Below are 20,225 nucleotides of genomic sequence, written 5' to 3'. Positions count from 1 at the left end.
CTTCCCAATTCATCTTCATTTCCTCTCCAATTTGCATCTAACATCTCATCACAAAATGTCCGGCGACAGAAACTCCGGCAGTGGCGGCTCCGGCGTGTGGGATCTCAACGCGTTCGGCGACTGGGGGAGCATGTACAACACATTGGGTGGTTCCGGTTCGTCGACGCCGGGCACCCAGGGTTCGGGCACGCCGGGGGTACCAACCACCCAATTTTGATGTTGATGCATACGCCCGTCCTTCCGCCCCGCGGTATTCGCAGGGATTATCCCAGATTCGGGAGGATTATCCGGTTCAACCCACTCCGGAAGAAGGCAGAGGCGGGGGAGGCTCCAGGGCGGAGGCGGAGGAGGAGGATGAGGATCTAGGCCGGCATCTGTACGACCCCAAAGAAACGCTGGCGGTGTACAACGCCTGGATCAGCGTCTCGTACGATCCCATCGTCGGGAATCAACAACCCCGGAAGTGCTTCTGGGAAAAGGTCACCGAGGCCTACAACGAGATTAAGCCGAAAAAGACCCGCCGCCGCACATATAAGATACTCCGCCCTCACTTTGACCGAGTCGACAGAGAGGTTAAACGATTCTGCGGCATCTACAAGAATGAAGCGGCTCAGTACCAAAGCGGAGCCACGGGAGCCGACATTCTGAGGTCGGCTTTGCGGGTCTACTACGAAGACACCGGCAAACAATTCAAATATGCCGATGTTTGGGAGGTCGTCAGGGACGAGGAAAGGTGGGCCGGCGGTGTGCGGTCCAGCTCGGGCTCGACCTCGAAGCGCACGAAGCACACGGCGAGTGGCCAATACTCGTCTGGTGAGGGCGGTTCGGGCATCGGGCCACAAGAGTTTGCCTCACAGGAGGAGGAGACCCCGACAGACGATGTCGGGGGGTCCTCCCGTGGGCGCCGTCGACCGCAAGGGAGAAATAAGGCGAAGGCGGCCAGAGGGAGGAGGGGCCGAGCCGAATCATGCCAGGCGGGCTCGGGCTCGGGGGGACCCTCGAACTCCCTTATGTCCATGTACATGACCGCCACAATGGCGGACACTTCCCGCTTTACGCCCACCCACAACGAAGCCTGGCTTAACGGAGTCCTGTTTATGGCGGCACAACTTGGTATCCCGCCTCCAAGTGGCCTCAGAGCACCCCCACCACCTTCGGGGGATGATTCGCCGGCGGAGTAGTTTTTTTTATTTTCTATAAAATTGTATTTTAAATTATGTCATTTTTTAAGGATTTTAATTATGTCTTTTTTTATTTTTTTGAATGTTAAGTTGTATTTTTATTTTATGTTGTAATGTTAATTTATTTTTAATGAAGTGTGTTTTTTATTAATTGAATTTAGTGAAAAAAAATAAAAAAATGAAATTGAATGAATAGTAATTTAAGGGACAGTTAAAGGACAAAGGGTTGCAGGTTCCGTCCCTTAGTTAATGGATTGAGTAAAAAAGTACAGTGGAATCCGCAAATAGTGTTTTAAGGGACGATACAGTGACAGCGTTGTGGATGACCTAAGAATCAATTACATGAATAAAAATGAATAAATTAAGGATAAATCTCATGTGATATATAAGGGAATAAGAATTACAATCCCTACAAAAAGAGGCGGTTATAATTTATGAATATATCCTGTCATAGAAAATAACAAACCGCCTTAAATCATCCTTCACATTAAGGTAACCCCACCAATTTATAACGCCCCAAACTTTATTTTATTTTATTTTATTTTATTTTATTTTATTTTATTCAACTCCTTAATTCCTGTGTTCGTGTATAAGAAAGAACACAATGTGTGTGCGAGTGAGGAGCCAAGAGCCTGGCCACCTCTTAGTTTCTTCCCTAAACCACGTACAAAATCCACTGCCACTTGTGTTCAAGAATTTGTTACAGAAAGCCCTTGAATTTATTTTTCTCTCTCTCCCATTGCCAATTTATACCATTTCTGACCTTTTCACCAAATGGGTTTTAGATTATAGGTCCTCTATTTATTAGGTGCGCACACACACATTGAGGGAATCCATCTAGATTATTATGAGGAGATCGCCGTAATCCGTGATAGAGAGAGGAGACCCTTTTCTTACACTGATCTCTGTATTTTTTATTTATTTTCGGAGATATAAGGATTGGGTTTTTTATCGTTGAGATAAGAAGCCTAGTAAAGATTGGATTTTAATTGGCATCTAGACTCTGAATTTTTGTGTGGATAGTGTTTTTGTTTCTTGATTTTTTTTCTTGTAATTTGGGGTTTCTGTGTTTCTGGGTTTTGATTCCATGGCTGCTGGTGCAGAGGTATCTGGTGAGGGAGTGGTTGTTGATTCCCAAATTGCTGTTGTTGAGCCTTCATCGCCCAAAAATCATAGCCCTCCTAGTGAAAAAATCGTTGAGAAAATTGAGAATGATAATGAAAATGAAACTGAGAATTTCGGTTCTGTTAATTCTGAGGAGTCAGATATAAGTAACGGTGTTAAAATTTCTGATTCGAAATTGAATGTGGATTCAAAGTCGGAGCTGCAAATGAAGGAAATTGTTGATATGTTGAAGAAACTCAAGTTGAATCCCATGGCCAAGGAGTTTTTTCCTTCCAATTATTATTATGGCCAAATGGGTGATTACAACTTTGTGCTTTCAGATAAGAATTTGGGGGATGATGGCCCTGATAATCGAAGGGTATATACACTCTCTCTCATCAATTGAATGTTGTAAATTGATGTTGTTTAATTATTTAATCTGTGTGATGCTTGGTGTTGTACTGATCCATACTGTTTTGATTCGGCTTGTTCGCATTTCTGAATCGAATTGTGAGGTTTTAAACATGGACAAGCGTTTTGCTGGTGTGGTTTATGAGTTTGAATGAATTGTGTTCTAATTAACTTATTTGACAACGTGGTAACTTTTTTCATTATCATGATTCTTGACTGAGGTTTTGTTCTTTATGAATGATCTGTTTCTGAAAACGAGATTTTTGTTTTAGCTGTTAAAAAATATTTTTTACCGATGATGCTGTGGAAAATAATTCTATGCACTTGCAAATGAATATATTTGGCGATTTCCCTGATGATCTGATTGTTTCAGAGTATCAGCATGAAAAGCCTTTTAGCTATCCTGACCCTCCGAATACTTCTCTGGTGATCTTAATACCATATTTGTGCTTTTAAGGACTGGGTTGAATCTAAAAATTATGGCCAATTTCGCCTCATTGTTGTCTGAATCTTGCTGCAAAACTGTATTTTTGTATATGCACTCTTTATGTGGTTTGTTGATTTTGCTGCAAAACTGTTTTATGGATTGGCTTAAATCTTAAAATCACAACCATATGTATATTTTCTTCGGAATAGGAATTGTTGATCTGTAGTACATGGTTTCATGAAATAAGCATTAATTAGTGACTACTGGACTAAACCTGCGATTTGACACATGATTTTGTCTCATAAATCATTTTTCATAGTTCTGCTGTAAAAAGAATAGATTTTGACATGTGTACTAATGTTTGGATTCTGACCTTGTATTTTGACATTCTTTTGTATTAAAGGATTAGTAACATCAGGATCTTGTTTGTCAGAATGAGTTTGTTATCTGCACAAGTAATCCTGTTTTTCTGCACATTGATGATGAAGATAATATACATTCATGGATTTGCTATTGGTATGCTAAACAACTAGTAATAATAATGTAATTACCATTTTTCTTATGCACTACTCCGTAATAATTGGTGTCAGTGACTTCAGGTTTCTTTGCCTTCACCTACTCAGTCACTATTGCTAACTGAAATTTTCAACTGTACATTCCTTCGGTTGGGTTGGCTAGTTCTGGCTTGGACCATATCTAACTGCAAATATTTTGAATTTTTCTCCTCAGAGAAGAAATAACTACAACTCAATCAGGAAGAGAATGAGTGGCAGAGCTGCTAGAGCTCAAAGGGAAGACAGCATTAGGCGAACTGTCTATGTCTCTGACATTGATCATAATGTAAGTGAAGTTGATGAACTTCTTCTTGTCTTAGGGCTAGAAACTTGATGTTCACTCATAATTCTAACTTGATTGTTCCTTTGCTTGTTAAATCAAGATTACTGAGGAGCGGCTTGCTGCTCTATTCAGCAGCTATGGACAAGTAAGTTATTCTTCTGACTGACTTTGTCATGTGAATATTTTCTGCATGCTTAATAAAAAAATCATGCCAAATCACTTCTTTCTGGAATATAATTTGAGTCTACCTCTGAATGTTCAATTTTTAACCTTGAAGCGCTAGTTACTTTTCTTTGTAGGGAAATTCTTGGCTATATTGTGCCCTTGAATTCCCGCATGAATTAAAAATACTTGGCCTATTTTAATACTTTCCTTTTGTTTATCACTAGTTTGCAGCCATATTTTTGTATACTGTTTTTCATGCTTCCTTGCAGCAAAAAGGACATCTGGACCGACATTTCTCTCTTGGTTTGCTTGCACATCCTTTTGTATGGAAGCCTTCCATACATGGTTTTTCGGTCTTCCAGTTCTGCTATTGTTTTTTCCTACTTCTTTCTAAGCCATTTCGAAAACCACCAAGTAGGGTCTTAAAAATTATATTTAGCTCGTCTTCAGCTTTTTAGTTGCATTCACTATGAAGCTTATTTTAATTTGAAAATATTATCTTTACTAATTCATTTGGCAAGTTTCTAGCACTATTTAATTTATCTTTTTCTGCTTTAAACATATGACGTGCTGATATCTTGGTTTGACTCAGAAAACCCATATGTCATGTTTCTTTCTTTCTTATTTTGCCTCTTTGTCCGCAATGCATACCTGGAGTCTTTTGGCTTGTGGCTCCACTTTAGAAGCCTTGGTAACTATATATGTTACTAATTGCGTTGTTTTAAGCAAATTTTCTCTATCATTTACTTTATGCAACTTCAACCATCATGAAATGCTACTTCATTTTTTACGGCATGCAATTTCAACACTGTAAACCTCTGTATTTCTTTTGCAGGTTCTCGATTGCCGGGTATGTGGGGATCCACACTCCCGTCTTCGCTTTGCTTTTGTAGAATTTGCAGATGATTGTGGGTCATCTCTTTCCTTCCCCCCTCTTTCATTGGAGTTCCTTACCATGAATCTCTGATCTCTGAAATATTATCGTTTCTCATGTCCTAAAATCAACAGATTCTGCTAGAGCTGCTCTTATCCTTTCCGGAACACTCTTAGGTTTCTCTCCCATCAAGGTGTTGCCTTCTAAAACTGCTATTCTCCCCGTCAATCCGACATTCCTTCCAAGGGTATGAATTAATCATCACTATTTGTATTGTATTCAAGATTTTTTCTTGAATTCCTTTCCTCCCCTCCAGTTGCTTTCACATATATTGTGTTTCTGACATCTATTTTCTAGCAACTAAACTAATCATATCAATTCTGAATCACTTTGCAGTCGGAGGATGAGCGTGAAATGTGTGCAAGGACAGTTTACTGTACAAATATTGATAAGAAGGCATGCAAACATTCTCCTTTTCCGCTGTTATGTTGTGTTTTTGTTATTTTACTAATTGGTGCTGTATTCTGAAGATTCATTATTTACAAATTAAATATTTAATATACTCTGATAAATTTTGTCGTAATGTAGGTTACACAAGTTGATGTCAAGAATTTCTTTGAAACAAGATGTGGGGAGGTATACCTTGAAGTATAGTATGACTATTCACTTTTCCTGGTTGTGCTTGGAATTGGTATGACCAGACAATTCTCTTAACTTCCAGGTTTCCCGTCTGAGGCTCTTGGGGGATCACATGCACTCTACACGAATTGCTTTTGTTGAATTCTTCATGGTATGCTACTACTTTTACTTTCTTTGTGTTCTCATTTTGTTGTATTAGAATATGTTAACCATTCAACGAGGAGGATAAAGTTAAGGGTATTTTTAGATGAAGAGAATTCAAACGAAGCTTTATAACGAAAGGAAAGGGACTAAAAAGAGAAGAAAACAACTTGCAAGTGAACCTGCACAAAATGCGGATCAGGAAATCCTGCCCAAGTAGAATATCCACCTACTCTACTAAGATAGAAAAAGTTAATGATACCAAATCATTCTATCTACTCTTACATAAATAGCATAATAAACTAGGGTCCAGAAACAAAAGCAAAGTCGGACCTTTTATTAGGGCCTGAATAGATTAACTAATTAAGGAAATAATTTTTTTTAAGAAAAATGAGTAGAGGCATTAAGAAATGTGAACGTTATCCATGTCTATAACAGATCAGCATTTCAAATTGTAGGGTGAATGAAAATAATGTTACCAAGGACACTCTCACGAAGATGAACAACTGATAATACTGGCATCTAGCAGTAACAGAACTTGAAGCTTTTCTGCATGAATTATCTTCAATTGATGACTGCTTGTACCTTGCCGAGCTACAAATGTTTAGACTTTTTTGTTAAAAATCATTTGAAGTTGGAATGTTGGATTATGTTTTAAACTCAAAAGGTGGGAGGACACTAACTCTACGAACGACTACTCGTGTGTCAGGGAACCTGTGCATACACTTTTCTTAAAAAGTATCGACAAAACACATCATGTTTCTGTGTTGCCTGTCTATTTAGTTATCACGTATAAGCCTTTAATACCATGAAATCTGTCTCAAATTTGTTGGCTTAAATTAAATTTCAGGCTGAGAGTGCAATCCTGGCTCTTGACTGCTGTGGTGAAATGCTGGGATCCCAGCGTATCAGGTACCTCGTTGCCCTGAGCCTGCCCCACTCATTCAGTCTCAACTCTTTAACTTCTTCAGCATTAACGAGTTTGAGAAACTGTTGTGTAGGGTGAGCCCTTCAAAGACACCGGTGAGGCCGCGGATGCCCCAAGCTGGAGTGCAGTGACGAGATAAACTGGAATCGTCTATCCCTGAAAGGTGAAGTTGCTGTTTGTTCTCTTGGAAGAGAGCCTGCTTCGAAATAGAAGAGGTCATGAAACTTGCTGTGTTTCAACTTTCCAATTTCCTGGCAACAGTGACATTTTTTTCTTTTCCTGCTCCTGGATTTAAATTCTGAGTTTTTTTCGATGAGTGCGAACTCGGCTACGTTATATATATGTTATTTAAACATGAATGCTATCTTGAACTACTACAATGCTGCTTCAAAATAAATGGAAAAATCGATGCTGCCCTTGCCTTGCTCAAGGGGTGGTTTACAATTTACAGGTTATTTGTTTATGGGAAAAAGGTGATAAATGAAATAACATTTGTTTAGATTTTGCTTACAAAATAATTATGTTATGCAGGCATAAAATATCTATGATACTCTATAAAACAGTGATAAATTTACACAGATGTCATAATTCTCATAACTCAGATTTTTGCCCATAAAATACTCATTTTTCTTGCTCTTGGGATGCAAAGACCTTTTACTACTTCTAACTTCTGGGATCCTTATATTTGTGCCATAATATTGTCTTCGTTGTCCTTAAATATCTCTACTCTGAGGGTGAATGATGTATATGTACAACTTACTAAAACTGGGTAAATAATTTGATGTTATCTACTCAAATAAAGTATAATTTAAAAGAAAAGTTAGGACATACTAAAATCTTGGGTTGGAAATTGTTATTCTTTAAGTTAGATACATGAACTGATAAACTGATATGTTTATGTGATGTTAACTAATATGCTCAATTATCATACCAAAATTCCATAAGATTGGGCTCATCAATGTATAATGCAAAAACATCAGTTTCCATCACATACCATATTGATTTTATGAAAAATTTAATTGCTTTTCAAATTATATGAATATGATATAAAATATTTCAAAACTTTTTTATCTGAACATGTGCAGTTAGGATCTTATTAGATTTATCAAGAAAATACTTTTATTTAACATATTTTTTATGAAAACAAAAATGAATAACGTAGTAATTTAAAATTTTCAAATATTATTTTGAACAGAAATTATTCAATTCACACGTGATCTTAGACATTAAAATTGAGATTAACAGAAATGCCTACTATAAAATAAATTAAATCGCAATAAATGTAGTTTAAATTCATAATCACACGTTTAAGGAAGGAGTCATCTCCTGTTGTTATTCATGACCATGGACGATGAGAATGACATATATGGGCGAAATTCGGCAATAGCTACTAAATGTTTAATTTTTAACATTTGTTTTGAGCACCAATTATGTATCTTCAATTTCATATTTCAATTGTTCCTATTTATGTATTTGGTTTTTTATTTACTATGTTTTTAAATTTGTCATTTTTGTGTTTTTAATGAATTTTGCAATAATAAAATATTTGAATATAATAATAATATTATTAAAAATATTACATATAGATACTACTCCCTCCATCCGTGAAATGTTGTCTAGTTTTGCCATTTTAGTCCGTCCGTGAAAAGTTGTTTTTGGTAAATGGACTACACTTTCCACCAACTATTTACACTCACATTCTATTACTCTCTGCGTCCCACAAAAGATGTCACACTAGTTGGACGGCACGAGATTTTAGGAGGTTTTGTTTTGTGTGTTAGGTTGAAAGAGAAAATATAATATTTATATTATTGCGAGAGAAATTTTTTTTTTCTGAAAATGGAAATATGACATCTTTAGTGAGACAAACTAAAAAGGAAAGTGATACATCTTTTATTAGACGGAGGGAATATAAAACTAATATATAAATGTGAGACCATAATTCCACTAACTTTTTTCAACTCACTTTTATTCACATTTTTTAAAACTCGTACTGAGTCAAACTTGAACAATATTTTATGGACGGAGGGAGTATGTAATGTAAGATGGTTGGTTGATTATTGATAAATAATAAAAAGAAGTAGCGTATTAATCATAAAAAAGATGTATTGTTGAGTTGGATAAATATTACAAACGTAAAAGAGAAAGAAATGAATTAAATATTGAAAAGTATGGCTGGATAGTATGCGTAACTGATAAAAATGGTGTAAACATAAATAACCATTTTTTTCTTAAATCTTTGTTTTAGAAAAAAAAATGCGTCAACCATAGTCGAATGAAGAAGTATATGGAGTACTAAATTTATTAAAAAGACGAAAGAAAAAACAAAAAACAAAAATAGAATAAAAATGATAACTTATGACATTCAGACATACGTATACTTAACAATAATAAAAATAACACAAAAATGATAACTTGTGACATTCGAACATATGTATATACTAAAAAGGGCAAAAAATAAAAATAAAAAAGCATAAAAATGATAACTAGTGACATGTAGACGAAAGTGTAAATTTCGCGGGAGGTGGTGTTTATTCTTCCAAATTAGTTCCATTGATTGACTTTGCCGGTCTTGTAAGACTGCCTTAGAAGAGTCAACTCATTCAACGCTTAACCGTCAAAACCACACGCGAAGCCCATGCATATAAATAGGAGAGTAGTATTTCACAAACAAAAACTCACACCCACACTCTCGCTCGCACAAGCATAAACATAAACATAAACATAAACATAAACATAAACAATCTTTTTGTAAAAGAAGAAATGGGTGGTGTCAGCGGCAGCGCTGTGAAGGTAGTAATAATCAACACACAATTCGTGGAGACTGATGCCAGAAGCTTCAAATCCGTCGTTCAGAGCCTCACGGGAAAGGACTCTACTATCCCCCCCGCCGCCCAGCCTCAGCCAGCAGTCGGAGTTTCAGTTTCGTACAATTCGGCGCCGGTTTTGACGCGTGGAATGTCGTTTAGGGATTTCGAGAGAATGATGAACGAGTTGAACTGACAACAACTTAGTAAGCACGGAGACACTATTTATTGTGCAGAGGCAGACCTATCTCTATCTCTATCTCTATCTCTATCTCTATCTCTATCTCATGTATTATGATTATACCACTAGTATATATTTCTTCATTCTTTTCAACCATTTTGTTGTTACCTTAAATCCAACAGAAATAGTATACTGTATATCGTTTTTCAATGTTCATGCAGTATCAGCTGATGATGATGATGATGATTAAAAAAGCATGTTTTGTTTATTTATTTTGAAGTTATATGAACAAAAATGACAACAAATTGTGTATTTTTATCAAGTTTAATTTGTGTATTTGTCTCCCTTACCAAACTGCACCTAAAATGATAACTCCACAATCAATTTTATCAATCATGTTATTTCCGGAAACATTTTTTTCGAAAATCTAAACAATTTACCAAAACTAAACTTTTATCCTACTAAACTTGGCAAAATAATCAAAGTATTAGTAAAAAAGACGGACTTTAATGTGTATCAGTTTTTCCACTTAACTAAGTGGCATCGACTCAAATCAATTTACAGATGACCTTAAAAAATTATGAAAAAAGAAAACGATTTTATTTTTTGAGAAAAAAGAAGTTTTATAAATCAAGATGTTTCTCCTGATACAAAAGTCAAAATATCTTTTGGAATGAAATTTACATCTACAAAGTTTGGACACCTAGATAACAAGTGAGCAACACGATTACAAGTTCTACGAATGAAATTAAAATCGAAGATGTGAACCCTGCTTGCAACTGCCAAAATATCATCATTTACCACCTCCCTATAAGGATCAAGGTCAATGATAACGGCCCATTCAGCAGCAGCTCCTCACTTGCACGATGATGAGGCCGAGGTCGACACCAGGAGTGACAATCTTGAGGATCTTATGTCTGGTATTCAGCCAAGTTACAATGCACAGGAGCCTAGCAAGCGCGACACGGGAACTCGTTGCACAAGAAGGCCACCAACTCGCTTTCAGGATTATGTTAGTCGTTAGTTGTTTGTTGTTCAGTTCAGTTAATGTATTTAATGTAATAGGAGTAGTGAGTTGAGTGTATTTATAAGTTCTATCTCGGGTTTTCTTTGTGGTTCTTTTCCGGGAGATAGGAGGTCGAACCGCCCTAGGGTCCTAGAATATAAAAAGGGGACTTGTCAATATTAAATGAAGGATAAGTTCATTCCCACAATTGTTGTTTTCTCTCATCTTCTCAAAACCAAACGACCTGTTTGACGAAGAAGACCTCTGCACGCAGCACGGACTCGATTGCTGAGCTCCCCTAGCCGTCGATCCTAGTCTCCAATACGATCAACGTCGTATCAGTCAACATCACCATGCAGTCCTCTAATCAAATTTTGATCATCACTTTACGCATATAGATTGGATATGTTTTGCAAAAGGACCATATTCAAATCATAACGAATTGCAATACCTTCCATCAAAGTTGTCACCCGAGCAACTTCAGTTACATGCAAAGACAATCATCCCCTTTTTCATCTCTAATTAAAGATCACACAGATCAACTTGACCGTTATGGAGAATATTTAAATCACTATTCATTAAAAAAGTGTCCGTTATAGGAGATTCTCATCTCTGCAGCAACATGTGTTGTTTGGTCATATTTTCAGCATCCTCTTCAAAAGTATCAGACAATTACATAATTTTTATTGCTAAATAAAGAATTTCTTTCTAACTAAAAACTTCTTGTTCAAAGTAAAATTCATTTCTCCTAACTCTTCCAAAGAGACCAAGCTACTTGTTAGAAAGAAAAACAAAAGCATTATGAAACTGAGATCCAAAGCCTATACCTCCAAATATTAGGCTACTTCAATACATTATAACTTGTCACTTGATTCCCAACCTAAGCAACATATCTTTAAAAAAAGAAAAAGCCCCTGCATCACGGAAAACGAAATCAAACAAACAAAATGTTCTTCGCAACATAAATATAAAACTTAAGCTCCGGCCCAAATAAAGAAAAGAATATCACTATGGCGCTATGATGTAAATTCGGAGGCAATTCAATGGCGGCGCCGCCGCCACCATTGGTGGTATTAAGATCGGACAACCTCCTTGACATCTGTCTCCGCTGTCACTGATTTTAATACCAGCAATGGTGGTAGCTCCGCCGTCTTCGACGATGTGTTGGTCCTTTGTGAAAGATCATACTAATATATATACATATATAGAGTATAAAGATTAGGAGGTTTGTTGTGATTAAGTATTGTACTTTTTGCAGTACTAGTTGTATGTTTAGTTAATGCAGTACATTTCTTACCTAATAGTAGTATTAATTCCTACATTACTCTAGAGGTACAATATTAGAATGCTAACCTAATGTAGTAGTTTTTATACTACTCCATGTTAGTAATGAATAAAAAGCTGTACTTCAAATTGTACAAAATCTACACAACTCAACGTGTTAGGCGAATCTTTAAGAAAACTATTACTAACATCTTAATTATAACATTAAAAAGTAAAATATATATGTATATTGAAACACTATTTTATTTGACGTCCATGCATAAATTGAAAGAACTAATAATTAATTTCTCTTACTAATAGCTCAGAAAATTAGCAACATAGTTTTATATGTCAAGGTTTGGCTATACTTTGTAAAATATGGAGAGAAAATTAAAGCATATGAACCCACTCGCATTTAGTTGTAGCACTACTATATGGCCCCACCATAATAAGGGCGACCGCTTGCATCGAGATGGTACTATTGCTAAATTTATTTCTATTTCAATTTTTCTAGAAGATTTAAAATGGGTGGTCATAGAACAATTGTACTCCTACATAATATGGGACTACGGGTAATAAAAAGATCTACACAAAATGAAGACCTTATATCTTATCTACGACAATTAGATCATGAGTGTTGTCATTGTGAATAATCATATACTACTATCAGACATGATAAAGAGGATTATGAAGTGATACAATACTAAATAAAAACCTTAGCGATCATAAATTGTAAGAGCATAAACAACATGTCTTTTACAAATGAATTAATATAAATGCTAAAAGGCGGAGCAGGCTAGCAGAGTCCATCACAATCGTGACAATGCAAAATGTTGCAAAATTAAAATAGCATCAAAAGTGCTCTAAAAGTATAATAGAGAAACTAAAGAAATAGCAAAAAAAAAAAAATAACCAAAAAACACAAGCATCACCCACCATTATAAGACCCGTGTAGGTATCGATCTTGCAGTACACAACGAATTCGACGACGTTCACATAGCACACAATACAACTCCTCAAACCGAGATATGGTGATCACATGTAGCAAGAAAAAAGAGAACTCACTTAAGAATACAAAACTAAACTAAACCATAGTTCTGAATTGAGCGCTGCCCTACCCAAAACAAAAAACGAAATGTGAAACCCCGAGCCCCTGCATACGCGTTCTTAAAATATGTCTATAAATCGCAGACTGGTCAAGCAGACCAACTGGACCAGCGCAATCCGAGGCTACTTTCATAACCTTAACCTACAAATACTATTAATTAGTATATGGAAGTAAGGATCGAATCCCACAAGGATAAAGGCGAAGATCGTGTGTTCGGGACATTTTGGGAGGTTTTTTGGCTACTGCCACACAACTAAGTGAGTTAAGATTCTACTTGACTTGGCTGATAAAACAGAGATCACTACCTAACTGGTGAACTAGACATGCTACGTACGACACATGCATGGACGACTAAACTTGAAACAAACATTTAAATCTAAGATTAAACAACCAAGAACACCTGCAACTACAAGATCATGCTGCAACTTTCCTAAAATAGACAGACAAAGTGTAAAAGTAAGTGGGGACCATATTTCTTAAACTAACTGGTTTGGCAAAAAAGCTGTTAAAAGCATAAAGCAAGATCAGATCTGTATTCTAACTACCACCTACTTTATCTTCTACAAATTACCAAGAACATAGCAGAAACAAGGTAATAAACAACTTCGACGAAAAGAAACAGAGCATGCTTCAAAATAAGTTGCGAATGAGAAGTTTAAACTAAGAACTAACAGATCTATGCTACTTGGTCAACCAGACAACGAACGAACAAAAGCAAACCATGATCATGCAGATCCAAAACAAAGAACACTAGATCTACGAAATCAAAACACGAGCTAGCATGGATCTACGAAATCAAAACACGAGCTAGCATGGATCTACGAAATCAGACGTTGACAAGCTAGATCTAAACATCCTAACTACTACTAATTGCGAAAAGCATCCAACAAAACACAAATAAAGCTCCACAAAACGAGAACTCAAACGTAAACTTCATAACTTCAGAAATAAGATCAGATCCAACAAAATCTAATGTCAATACTCAAACCCAACAATGAAATACAAAAAGGATCTTTAAGCTAAGATGTTTGAACCACAAAAATACTTAAGAAACGAAACTAAAGTAATGCAAAACAGAATGTAAGATTGTATCTTCGCTCCTCGAAGCAGTGGAACACAATTTCAAATCAAAGAACGGCTGGAACTAAGGATTTCCCCCCTCCGAACTAGGAGGCAGAGAGCTTGAAACTGGAGTTGGAGTAGACTTGCAGCTAAGAACTCTATCTAAAAACTACTGTGTGTGGAGACTCTCCAAAAAGAGGCTCCCATGAGGCTGCTCTTTTCCTTCAATGTTGGTCCCTTTATATAGGGTGGCTTTATGCCCAAATCCATAGGGTATCCTTCCATGAGTTGACATTTGTACCCTTAAAATAAGGGTATCTTCGAGTTCTCTCTCCTCTGTTCCACTCCTTGCACTGCCTGCTCCTTCTGATAATTCCCCTTGAACAATTAGGCGGCTTTTCGGCATTCTCACTCCATTTCTGCTCAATCTACGTTTGCTCGGTCAATTTACACGATCTAACTGATCCAACAACAACCTTCACACTTGAACTCAATTTTTTTTGCATTATCTCCCCCAAAAGCATATAATATCACTCAAAACCAATGCATGAAACAAACCTTATCAACATGAGACAGCTAGGAAATTTAAAAGCTGTGAGGGTTTAGCCCATCATCATACCTCATGCAAACCAACTCGGTAGTTTAATATGTCCAATGCTTATAATTTAAATATGCCAAATGTTGCAGCAGTTGGAATCAATTAAAGTTTTAAAGTTCACTAGAAGCTAACATAGGGAGTGACAGGAAGAAGAGACGGTTGGTTGTAGGTAGAGAAAGAGACTAGGGTTTTAATTTACCTAAATCATTATCAATCTCATTTTATATATCCAAAGATATGAGTACTAATTAGGGAAAATGCAATTGGGTCACATGGGGTGCCAGACTCATGCGTTGCAGTGGGAGGTTCGGGGTGAGGCATGATGGGGGGCAGAGAAATGTTTGGAAGACCTGTCTTAGGGACGGGTCTGGCACCTGGAGCTATCCGCATCGCAGAGCTCCAGGCCGGATCGTAAGTTAATTTATATTTTCTTTATTGTTTAATACTCCATCTGTCATAACATAAGCGATTTGTATTCCTTTTTTGGGCATCTAGGCAGCCTAAATTGAACTATTATCTTTTTGAAAAAAATATTAGCTAGTAGTAATACATTTCTTTTCTTTTACTTTATCGTCTCTCTTTTAGACATCATTTTCTTAAAACTTGTGTCCAAAAAAAACGATTTACTAATGACGGAAAGGAGGGAGTACCTTATTTTCTATCTATACATAATAGTACTAGGAGTAGAACATATCACGGTATCACCATCACAATTTACACAACCTTCACAATTCCTCCCACAAAAATCTCCCTCTGTAAAAAATTCAATGGATCCATACTACAGACAATATCATAATTGGTGATGCTACGTACTATTATTATAATAATACAGCCGTCACTTAAAAACTTGCTACTTAGTGACGGATCCGTCACTGATCAGTGAAATTTCGTAACTGAACAAGGTTAGTGATAGATTGATGTTGGATACAGCCGTAATTAAAAAGCATGTCCGTCACTAAAGTTACTAACCCCCAATGACGGAATACATAGGGCGGCTGGCCGGCTGCCATGGTAAGTTAGTATATTAGGGATGGACTAATCTGTCACTAATTAGTGACTAACGCTTTTCCGTCACCTATTTTTTACTAGTTATTGAGGGATAGAACGCCGTCACTAATTCCATCACTCATTAGCGTTTTTTTGTAGTGCAAACCACGCGTGTGAAGGGGGATAGAGAAGGTGGCTGTTTTATGCAGAGTTGTTGCTATTATTTCACGAGCAAGGTTATAGGTTCATCGAGAATGTGAATCAGCTTCTATACGTGAAGAACAAGTCCATGACCGCTTCCAAATCAATCTCATCTAAAAATTTGGACACACAATTTGTTTCTAATTTTTAATTCATAAGAATTTTAATTTTGAATGTTAAGATTTGTAATTTAAATAAAATTAATTAAGTACTTCTTTTATTTGTAAATGTTATTTAATTTTAATGAAATAAGTAAATGATAATTATAAAATTAATAAAATAAGATTAAATTTGTTGGAATATTAGTACGAGGTGAGAGAGCATCTACATCATCAATAGGCCCTATTAAATTTGTTTTCAAAACTTATTTTTAATTTTTATCGTCTCGTTTAAACTTTTGTTCAATAATTCATCATAAGATACAAAATAAATAGGGCCTCCAATACAAGTTGTAACTAAACGTCAACTCCATCCACAACTTTATTTAATGATTTGAGTTAGCTCAAGTAATAGTCCTTTAATTTTCCCACTCCAACTTTTTCTGTATCCTGCTTCATTAAAATATATGACGACAAAAGAAATAGGAGTAGCTTATTTGAATGACATGAGTTCACTACTTATAAAATAAATTTCTTTACCGACAAAGAGTAAAGCACAAACACAAAAAAAATACCGAATGGATTTCTTTTTATCAAGGAACTGACGATATACATTAAGAAAGTCAGCATTGACAATAATGATATTTCGACTCATGAAATTGAAGCATAAGCCATTGTTTGTTCTTCAAAACCTTTCTGCTGCCAATGTGCGATGTTTGCATTTTTACTTTCATTCTTTCAATATCCTTCTTTTTTCAATTTTCAACTACAAAGAGATACTCGAAAAATATGCTTATTTTCAATTCCAATTAACTTCAACTTTGTTACTATAAAATGTGTCACAATTGAATGTCAAAATTAGAACTGCCTGGCCCACCACTTCATAGATACTAACGACTCCAGTATTGATCATATAATTTAAAAATATTCTTCTACCATAACCACAACTTCAAATTGTATCCCACAATGGATAAGAATCAAATAAACATATCTGGAGAATAGATCTCTATAAAATACCCATACATTTAGAAGGATTAGACATGGAGAATAGTAGTACTAATTAAATTTAGAAGAATTAGAAATGGTATGGCAAAATAGCTTGATAGACAGAAAGAATAACTATTTCCATACAAATAGGAGCTAAGAGCCCATTAGTTATCACCTCTTCTATTTTATCATAAAGCGCATAACAAGTAATCGAAATTGAAATACTAATAGAGATTAAAGACCACCCATAATCAATTAGTACTATGAAAAACACTTTGCAATCTCCGTCCAAAACTTAATCCAAAATTTCGGAAAACAGAAAATCTAATCTGAGAATGAAATTAAATCGCCAAAATTACTTCCCAAAAATGAAAGGAATTAGCGTTATGATGCAAATTCGGAGGTGACTAATGGCGGCGGCGCCGCCACCATTGGTGGTATCAAGGTCGGAGCACTTTCCTTAGCGCTAGCTGATTTTGATACCAACAACGGTGGTAGCTCCGCCGTCGGTCTCGGCTTTCTCGGTAGTGTTCCGCCGCCGCCGCCGCCGCCGCCGAAGATGTTGGAGGTCTATTGTGAAGACTGTAATATATTTATAAAAAGATTAGGATCATTTGATTGTCGCTGGGATGTACTGATTTTGCAGTACAAGTTTCTATGCCTTTATTACTACATTACTTACTTATGCAGTACCAACGTAGCAAAAGTACACTTGCCCCTATAGTTCAATTAAAACCACAAAATAAAATACAATAAAGCAATGGATTTTGATTTGTTATTAAATTAAAAAAATATCGTTTCGTTCTTCATTCTAATTATTTAAATATGCTCTTTGTTTCAGTTTCTTGTATCGGTAACTGGAATAAAACCGAACAATCTTATCCAAGTCATTTGAATTATGTACTCCATATCATCTATAATACTGCTATCAATTAAATCAAATACTACAACACACAGCGTCAACATACAAATGCGAAATCACTGTATAATCAAAGGTGGGAAAATACAATTGCGGATTAAACGCAACTTATTCAAAAATCTTGTGATGTCCCAACTTCGTCACTAGGCCTCATGGCATGATTCAATGTGAGTTTATATGATTGGCATCTCATGTACTTAGTAATGATGTCATTATTTAAAAAGATCTGCAAGTTTTTTTCAAGCAATAGATACTAGGAGAGTAACCAATTATTATGATATAAGTAGGATCAAATTTTCATCTCTTTGAGTAAGAGATACTGTATGGACTATGATCATCAAGTAAGAGATGGGCTGGTTGTCAAAAGTTTTGTACTACTTCGTACTACTAGACAAAGAGTACCAAATATTTCAACGATGTAAGGCACATATTTAATTGATTTCTTTAATTCTTTACTTGGACATTTTATTACCCCATTAATTTAAGGAGTATTTCATTTCGGATTATATTAAGTTATTTAAATCTTTTCTCTTTCTTTAATTACTCCATTTGTCTCAATAAAATGTAATGTTTCCTAAAATAAAAATACCACCATCTTTACTTTTTCCATCACTTTTAATTTATTCTCTATTCATTAACTCACAACACAACACTACATAAAATCTACTCTAAAAAAATAAACATTTCATATTTAATGAGACGGAGGGAGTATATCTTCATATTTGGAAAACTAATTAGATGAGGAATCTCAAAATAGTTTAAACTAATTATAGTAATTTTATCATTTTGGATCATTCACCAAAACTAGATCAATCTTACAGAAGTCGACTTTGTAAACTTACAATAGTTTAAACTAATTATACTAATTTTTATCATTTTGAATAGTTTGTTAATGTTGGAGCTCAATTTTACAGAAGTCGACTTTGTAAGTTATATTCCTTTCTTCCCCGACTAAGCGTCCTAAGTTAACTTGACACAAATTTTAAAACATTTTGGTAGGAAAAAATAGTGGAGTTCGATCCATTACCAAAAATAGTAAAAATTAAATGAGACACTTAATTTTAGACGGATGAAAAAGAAAATTTGAGACACTTAATCATAGACAAAAGGGAGTACAATCTTACAAAATGAAGATCGATCTTATGTAAAAGCTACTCCAATTAAGGATTAAAATGAACTTCTGTAAGATTGAACTAAACTTTGATTTTTTGTCGTCACTCAGTCCATTGTTCATCATCTCTTTCAACTTTCAAGTCCGGTTTAACTTGTCAGAGTTAATAATGACATTAAAGTATTTATTATTATTGGTGGGTCCAGGAAAGACAATGAGAGTGAGGCATGAATTACTCTTCCTAGTAAGAGCATGCACAACGGTGGACGCCGGCCCCGAGTCCGTCCGTGTCAACGGCAAGGACGAGGCTTGCCGCCGCTGGCACAGCGCTGCTCGATGTTGGCACGGACGAGGCTCGCCGCCGCTGCTCAATGCATCGAGCAGCGCCGTGCCAGCGAGCAGGCGACGTAGCGGCACACGATTGGGCAACGGCTATGCCGTTGCCTTTGAATATTTTTTTTATTTAAAATTCGTTATTTAATTTTAAATAATGATAAAAAAACAAAAAAAAAATTATTTTCTAAATCGCAAAAATATGGTCGTTTTTTGGCCTATTTTTCTGATTTTTTTTATTTTTTTAAATATTTTTTTCCCTAAAATCATCTATAAATACACACATTCATCATTCATTTATCACATCAAATCATCTCTCATTCATAATTCTCATACAAACTATCAACACATTCATCCCTCACTCAAAACCTCAAATGGATTTCACCCATCTTATGGCGGAAGCGGAGCGCGAAGAACAAGAATACTACGAACAACATCGTGCCGCTTACGAAGCATATGTCGCGGCGAATACACCCGCTCCTCCTCCTCAACGAACTAGATCAACTCGCCACTACATCCATCGTGACCGGGAGGGAGCCCACGAAAGGCTCGTTACCGACTACTTTGCCGACCAGCTGCGGTTTCCGGCAGATTACTTCAGGCGCCGTTTTCGCATGTCAAAGCGCTTGTTTATGCGAATTGTCAACACATTGTCCGCACGTGTTGAATTCTTCCAAACAGGTCCAGATGCAGCCGCCGGCAAAGTATCACGCCGTTGCAGAAGTGTATGTGTGCCATCCGACAACTCGCTACTGGGCAAACAGCCGACATCTTCGACGAGTATTTGCATATCGGTGAGTCCACTGGAATCCTTTGTCTAAAGAATTTTTGCGAGGGCGTTCGTTCAGCTTTCGGGG

The 20,225-nt window shown here is 36.2% G+C and overlaps 1 protein-coding gene across 1 annotated transcript; it reads left to right on the top strand.

Moving 5' to 3' along the window:
- Positions 1–1,781: 1,781 nt before the first annotated feature.
- LOC121805284 (polyadenylate-binding protein-interacting protein 8-like) lies at positions 1,782–7,155 on the top strand. The gene is made up of 10 exons (XM_042205089.1): positions 1,782–2,664; positions 3,853–3,963; positions 4,061–4,105; positions 4,961–5,033; positions 5,134–5,246; positions 5,396–5,455; positions 5,588–5,635; positions 5,721–5,789; positions 6,630–6,691; positions 6,781–7,155. Exons 1-10 carry the CDS (start codon positions 2,269–2,271, stop codon positions 6,836–6,838), a joined length of 1,035 nt encoding a protein of 344 aa, XP_042061023.1. The 5' UTR covers positions 1,782–2,268; the 3' UTR covers positions 6,839–7,155.
- The last annotated feature ends 13,070 nt before the right edge of the window (positions 7,156–20,225 follow it).

Source organism: Salvia splendens, chromosome 5 (genome assembly GCF_004379255.2).
Source record: "Salvia splendens isolate huo1 chromosome 5, SspV2, whole genome shotgun sequence".
Taxonomy (NCBI): Eukaryota; Viridiplantae; Streptophyta; class Magnoliopsida; order Lamiales; family Lamiaceae; genus Salvia; species Salvia splendens.
This window is presented reverse-complemented; position numbering and strand designations above follow the sequence as displayed.